This window comes from Fomitiporia mediterranea (genome assembly GCF_000271605.1).
Source record: "Fomitiporia mediterranea MF3/22 unplaced genomic scaffold FOMMEscaffold_9, whole genome shotgun sequence".
Lineage (NCBI taxonomy): Eukaryota > Fungi > Basidiomycota > Agaricomycetes > Hymenochaetales > Hymenochaetaceae > Fomitiporia > Fomitiporia mediterranea.
This window is the reverse complement of record NW_006760394.1, coordinates 1,400,301-1,407,655: the sequence shown is the minus strand read 5'-3', so window position 1 is coordinate 1,407,655 and position 7,355 is coordinate 1,400,301. Positions and strand designations below refer to the sequence as shown.

At 33.4% G+C, this 7,355-nt stretch overlaps 2 protein-coding genes across 2 annotated transcripts; both read right to left on the bottom strand.

The window, feature by feature from the left end:
• Positions 1-44: 44 nt before the first annotated feature.
• On the bottom strand, positions 45-878 carry FOMMEDRAFT_159224 (uncharacterized protein; the record flags this gene model as incomplete). The annotated part of the gene is made up of 1 exon (XM_007269214.1): positions 45-878. One exon carries the CDS (start codon positions 876-878, stop codon positions 45-47), a length of 834 nt encoding a protein of 277 aa, XP_007269276.1.
• Positions 879-1,121: 243 nt separating this feature from the next.
• Positions 1,122-1,580, bottom strand: FOMMEDRAFT_159223 (uncharacterized protein; the record flags this gene model as incomplete). Its single annotated transcript, XM_007269213.1, has 1 exon — positions 1,122-1,580. One exon carries the CDS (start codon positions 1,578-1,580, stop codon positions 1,122-1,124), a length of 459 nt encoding a protein of 152 aa, XP_007269275.1.
• Positions 1,581-7,355: the final 5,775 nt, after the last annotated feature.

Sequence of the window (7,355 nt, the reverse complement as noted above, 5' to 3'; positions counted from 1 at the left end):
CGGAACAGTTCATACTCAAAATCTAAATGGGCTACTGGTAACCTTCAACGCGGCAGCAGCCTTTTCATCGGGGGCCGTCCAGCAGCGGGCGCAGCATCGCGAAACTCATTAGGTATCTTCGGGACCTCAGGTATCTCCTCCCGTAACAACTTATCCTGACCATACAGTGCTGCAACCCTCCTAACAAACCCTTCGCGTACTGCAGCGCTCTTTCCTTCGTCCAATACGCTGTACCGTGAATATACGGAAGAAGCTGCGAATGAACGAGAGTCGGAAGAAGAGTCTTCTTCTACGACTGTTTCTAATGTGTTAAGATGTTCGGCAGCTGCTACTTCGGCGTCAGATAGTGTGGTGGAGTAACGGAGACGTTCATCTGTTGCGTCGTCGAAGTCGGTGTTATCGTTGTTGTATCTAGGATCGTAGTCGTCTGCAGGCTCGATAGCTATCTCCGGCGGCAAAATCGCATGAGGACCATTCACATAAAATGTATGACTATTCCGCAGACTAGCCTCGTACGACCTCCTCACAACATCAAAATACACACGTTTCTCCCCACGTGCACGCGCAGCGCGGATATACGCTGAACTATGTTTATCAAAGAACTCGTCCATATCCACAAATGCGTCCTCGGGTACGTCAGCACCGTCAGCGCCGACAGCAGCGTATAGAGCTTTGTATCGTTCGACACGCTCGACGAGTTCTCGGCTGTCTTGCGGTGGGAGGATGGGACGAGTTGGGAAGGGAGACTCTCGTCCACGACGGACTTGACCCATACCCATCCCTGGAGAAGGCGATCGCGAGTATCGACCACCAGGACCGAGAGGAGACGGAGAACGTGAAGCGTAGGCTCGACCGGGTGATAAATAGTTGGTTGTCATCGCGTCCGCGGCGTGAGAAAGGTGCGTCGTTTACTCTGTCTGGTCTTGGAGGAAGGAGGTGGGGATGGCGGTGGGACCTGGTAGTATGCGAGGACACTCGCTCGTGCTGCTCGGAATCCATCACGGCTGGGGCTTGGCGAACCTGCTCGACTTTGGGTAGATGTGAGGTAGAGTACGTCTAAGTTAGCGCGTCGTCGGTCAGCAAGGCTGGAAGGTGCGCCAGACCTTCCATGCAGAGCCGATTCATTCATCTACGATCGTGCCAGCATTTGCATTCTCAAAGCGCTGTTGCCGCATGGGAGTTGGGATCCCATCCTCTTCGTTAATGATTATGAACGACTCGGGTGAATCAGACTGTCTCACATCCAAGTTCGCGTGTTTATGGTTCGGGAGTAAGTGCATCGGCGAGAGACCCTTCGCCGTTGCCGTCAACGCAGCAGCAATCTCAAACGGATTCGGTAGCCCCATTGACGATCCCCTCTGCCCGAGATGCGGATTCGAATTGGAAATTGTGGTCTTCGACGAGAACAATGAACCGTTGCTGTCATTGTCGCGCAAATGCCCGAACGGGAAGAGCTTGGTTATCCTCTTCGTCGGTGACTTCCCCGACTCCGGACTCGGGCTGCTGTAGGTAGTGACGGCGGTAGGCGACGTGGATTGGTCATGACCATCACTCGTCTCTAGGGCTCGGTACCGTACCATATACGGATACGGGCCGTATAATACGACCCTTATACGGATACGGCTCATATAATACGGTGCCGTATTTCTGAACCCAAAAACCTATACAGATACAGTATGGCTGTATACGGAACATATACACCATATACGGATACAGCATAGTTGCTACATTTACCAAGGTGTAGCATGAAATGTAAGGGGCTACATCATTGTGATATTACCTCTTTAGTATAGAAATATTGAATTCTACCTATATTATGCCTTAATCTACATGAAATGTATAAAATTTAACTTATTGACATTTTGTTATGTAATTTAGTCTGTGATATTTGTCATAAAGTCGAGTCATGTAATGTACCTATATATTGGAATATATATCAGATTACACATACTTTTACAATAATAGTACTGAATATATTAGTAAATACTAGTATAAGTGTCTGAACATTGAATACTACTTATTAGAGCTTTAGTATTATGTTTAGAGCAAGAGTTTCTTTTATTTAGTAGCTGTATATTGTATACAAGTATATACAGTCTATATTATACAGACTATATACAGTTACAGCCTGTAAAATATGTACTGTATTTTTGAGTCAAATTTTTTATATGGATACAGTATAGTACTGTATACAAAAATACTGTATCTATATAATACAGTACAGGACCAAGCTCTACTTGTCTCATGGCTAGAGTCAGATCAGTTGTTACTACTATGTCTGAGCTCTGAATACTTGCTACTTGTGAGAAATAAAGTGTATTAGACAGAGAATTTGTATTAATGTTACTGTTCTCCTACAGGCCTTAGAAGATCCAACAACCCTACCTATTAGTAGTTGTTACATGTTAGCATGTTGAGGTCATAATGTTTCCTAAACAATAGGAAATATTCTTCTGTAGGTTTGTGTACTGCTCACAAGGATACTAAGAGTTAGTCACACTAGTAGGGGTTTAGTGGACTCTGCTCATAGTGCATAGGTGTTGATACAAGTCGACTGTGTGGTTTGTAATGAGCTTCATCATCCTTGGATTAAAGTAATATATATACTATCTAATATTGTATGTCTTGGATGTATGTCTTGGAAGACATGTCTCAGCAATAGTGTATATTTGCAAGACGTTTGTGTGATTTGAGACATATGATGCATTTATCCGAAATAAATGTTAACACTCCCCTTCAAACTTATACTAGTTGATCAGACTAATATAATGTTTGATATGTGTTTGTCTGTTGTTTTTACTAATATCATTTACATTTGCAATGTAAATGTTTTGTTGGCTTTGTATATTAAGTCCACTGTAAGTGTTATGTTTGTCCAATGTATTATTATTATGTTTAATGTAATAAATCGATTGTTAATTCAATTATGATTGCTAAGAGAGTTGCAGGATCTCTTTAGCATTCGTTCGTTTGTAGTTTTATTATTATTACTATTATAGTTGTCACTATAATGTTTTATCATTTGTATGATAGTAGTTTTTCTTGTCTGCAATATAATATGATATGATATAACTTTGTTTTGTTTGTTTTTCATGTCATATTGTTTGTTTTGTGTCATAGTATGTTTATTTTATCATACTGTATTGTTCTACAGTTGTTCTGTTATTTGTTCTGTTTGTATTTGTATTATTATATGTGTAGTTTGTTTTGTATTCTTACACTTGATGTGTAATTATCATTGTAATTCGTTTGTATTGTTTTGTTTGTATAGTTAATACTATATTTAATAACAATGTGTGTGTTATTAATTTGTTCTCATTAATTTGTATTTTTGTGCATTTGAATTGTGTTACTAGTAGTTTTCCACTTTTACTTTTACAATGAAACTGTTGAATCATGCCTGTAAAATGTACTGTTGATGTTATTATAATGTCCTCTATTCATCATGTATCATCTTTGTTTGTGTTCGTTTTGTATTCATACCTTTTAAGCATTTAATAGTAGTTCTATGCCTTTATATTGAAGCATTGTATTGTTTGCAATTTGTAATATCATTTATGATATGTCAGATCACTTCATATCAAGGTTGATTGAGGTTTTATTCATTGTAATTTGTTTTATTTTATCATCTGACTGTTTGTAAGTCTGTTTAGGCACATTATTTATGTTTTAAACATATAGTATGTTTGTATTGTTTTGCAATAGATATATTTAATATTGTTATATGTGTGCATTGTGTTCATTATTGTTTAATGTGTCCTTTGACTTTTACAAACTATAATGTTATTTGTATGTTTGTATTGTTTTATCATTGTGATAATGTTTTTATTATTGTTGAGTAATGTTTATTTGATTAATATATTGCTTTACACAATTATAATATGTGTTCATTGTTTTTATTTTGTAGATAGATGAAATAGTATGTTTCACAGTTCTATTTTTCATTGTATATTGTAATATTCATTCGTTTATTGTTTATTTTGTATCAAATTCTGTTTGATATTGTTTTAATTATTATATTCACTTTATTTGCTGAATATATGTGTGTGTTTGTTATGAAATATGAATTTATTTCATTTATTTTGAGTGTATTACTCATTTTTGTTCATTATGATCAACATTATCTTGTTTTATTCAAAAGGATTAACGTTTTGATTGCCATTACGTCTGTTACTTCTTTTAATTTTAGCAAGTGCTTTGTATGTCTAGTATAGATTGCTTTAGGAATATGTGCCATTTCTTGGCTTGCCTGGATTATTTCCCAGTTATATGTCTGAATATTATTTTGTTTACTTAGTTATTCGTTCACTATTATGTTCCACATGTTAGGGAATAAGTGTTGGAAGTTTTGCATGATGTGTGATTGTTATTTTCAATGTAACATATGTTCCATTGTGGAAGACATAGTTCTGTTCTATAATTCCATATAGTTTGTTATGTACTAGAGATGCTTTTCTGCTCAACATTGTTGTATGTAGTGTACTTCTCTGTGTTTAGGTATATACTCTATAATATATTCGTTTGTAATACATTCAATAGTGCTCTGTATAGTGTGACCATCAAAGATTTTAGAGAAAGTGTCTCTTTGTATAAGTATATTATTGTCAGATTTGTCAGATTCACTCATCAGATTCAACAGATTTACTTTGAATTCATTGTAATAACTTTATAATTGTGTTTTGTAGGATGTGTAACATTAAATGGTGACATAGTCAATATTTCCACATCATTTAATTGTTTGCTATGTTTCAATCATTCATTTGTTATGTTTTATGTTTTGTGAATATATGCTGTTATTACTCCCCTTCAATTTGAGAAGGTTTGCTTTAAGTAATTGGCTTTCATGTATAATCAATTTGTTTGTACGTTTTCATCATTCTATAATTTGTTTAAGCATTGTATGTGAATGCATGAATGTGTTTTGTTGAATAATTTCAATGTTATTTGTTATCTTTGTCTGATTTAGTTATTATTTCTTTTTGGCATTATACTGATTGTTATTTGAGTTTATACTCAAATAGATTGCATGTATGCTTGTGTATTTTGTTTGATTGTTATACATACGTCCAAATAGTTTGTTACTTGGATAATTATAATCCATTGTATTGTTTAGCAAGGTTAAGTTTGTGTGTTTCGTCCATTATATTTGCATACATTGAGTAGTGCATTATTTTGTTTTGCTCAGTATCATTTGTCTTCTGTTTGATGACAAAAGTATTCAAGCTATTGTGTTTTGTTTCTGTTTCATTTATTAATTTAATTCTTTTGTGATGGGCACAAGCTTCAAGCAAGGCTGTTAATGAAGAATACACTATTATAATATTGTTTGAACTTCAAATAGTTAATAATATCCTTTATGTATTGATCATAGATATATTCTTTGTGAATAAATATCTTTCTACTGTTTGTAGTGATCAATTAAATCTGTCACACATTGTGTTTAATCATTAGTGAAGTGTCTGATTGAGTTCCAAACTTATGTTTGTTTCTTTCGATTTTGTTCCAACATTTGTTTGTCTTTTGTGTACTTGACAGTAGTGTTCTTTCCATTGCTTGGCCCTTTAGACTATCCAATGTTAGGCTCTAATGTTTTGTAGCATTAGTTGTTTTGTTTTGCATCTGTATTATTGTATTTTGTCAAGTTTTTAAGTGATGTTTAATTGTTTATAACATTTTGTATGTTAATGATAGTTTTTTGATGTGTCCAAAATATGTTTATATTGTTTAAACTGTTTGTATTAATTGTATTGACTTAATACTTTGTTATCATGTATGTTATATTGATACATTATATTGTTACAATGTATTTGTAACTATTGTTTGTTCGATTTTCACATTGTAATAGTAATTGTGTAAGGTATAAGATATGTATTCGTCTGTATAGTTTATAATGTCAATATTATACATAGATTGCATTATTATATCATTTCTTTGTTTGTAGCATTATGGTTTAATTTAATTTAATACTTTGTATAAGTATATATGTTTGTTATTATACATTTAGAATGTTTGCAACTTTGTTTCATATGTTTTATTAATTGTTTTTATCATTATTATGTGTTTGTTTGATTGTATTTGTATATAACTTTGCATTATTTAATAAATAATAGTTTTATGCATTCAAATGCATTATTATTACTTTGTATGTTTGTATATTTGTATATCTATACAATATATTTTATTATTTTATTGTATACGTTTGTATATTTATGCAATATATTTGTATATGGTAAATATATGTTATTTATTGTGACTGTGCATTTGTGATAGTATAAATTGTTTTTATATTTGAGTTATTATACTTTAGTTGCATTTATACTCTTGTTTTTGTATTATTTGTTTGTCTAATCATTATTAGATTGATTGTATGTTTGCAATAGTATTTCTTTATATTATTATTATGCTTTGCTAGCATTATTCTTTTGTTTATAGTATTAATCATTTGTATTATTAATATAATATCAAATGTTTGTCCATTATGTGAGATGTTATTATTATAACGTATCTCCATAGCATAAGAAGAAGTAATTCAGCATTTGGATATAGTATTACTGGGTATTCATTGCTTTTAAAGCAACTAATCTGTCCAAAGTTATTTTAATAAATCAATGCATGTTTAGAATGCTCAGACAGGTGTGTCTAGGTCCTTGTAGATAGTATGTTCCAGTTACGAGTATCATAGCATATCTTGTTGTATAAAGTGATTGTAGTCTTCAGGACAAGACAATTTGCATTTAGTATGCTCAGATGGGAGCACTAAAAGGTTTGTAGACAAGTAGAATAGATTGTATGTGTAGAATCAAGTGGATTCAGTATTAAATGAAGTAGTTTGATGTTACTTATTGAGTATATTTTAACAAGCATAGTGGGAGTGCCCTAAGTACTCTCTCTTATTGAGACATCAAGCAAGTATCTACCTTATATACTACATAGTGAAGTCTGATAATCTGAGACATTCTAAGTGTAGTAATTCTACATAAGGTAATTGGGGATTTCCTAATCCAGAGTGCAATCTAATACTCCCCTTCAAGTATTAATTAAGAACTAAGACTGTATGCCTAATAGTTTGTTTAGATGCTTGATCTGCAGGACATGGAGAGCCTTCATAAGGATGTCTGCTAATTGGTTCTGTGATTGAACATAGCATACATTAATGTATTTGTTTTGAATGTAACATTACACAAAGTCTTTTTGTAAATTAAGATGTTTAGTACAAGCATTGTATGTTATTTTGTCAGACTTTACAGTCTTTATTGCACCTTGATTATTACAATAAATTGTAATGGGTGCCAATTCAGTCTGCAGTACTTCTTCAGCAAATCGTTTGAGCCAAATGGCTTCGTTGAGTAGCATAC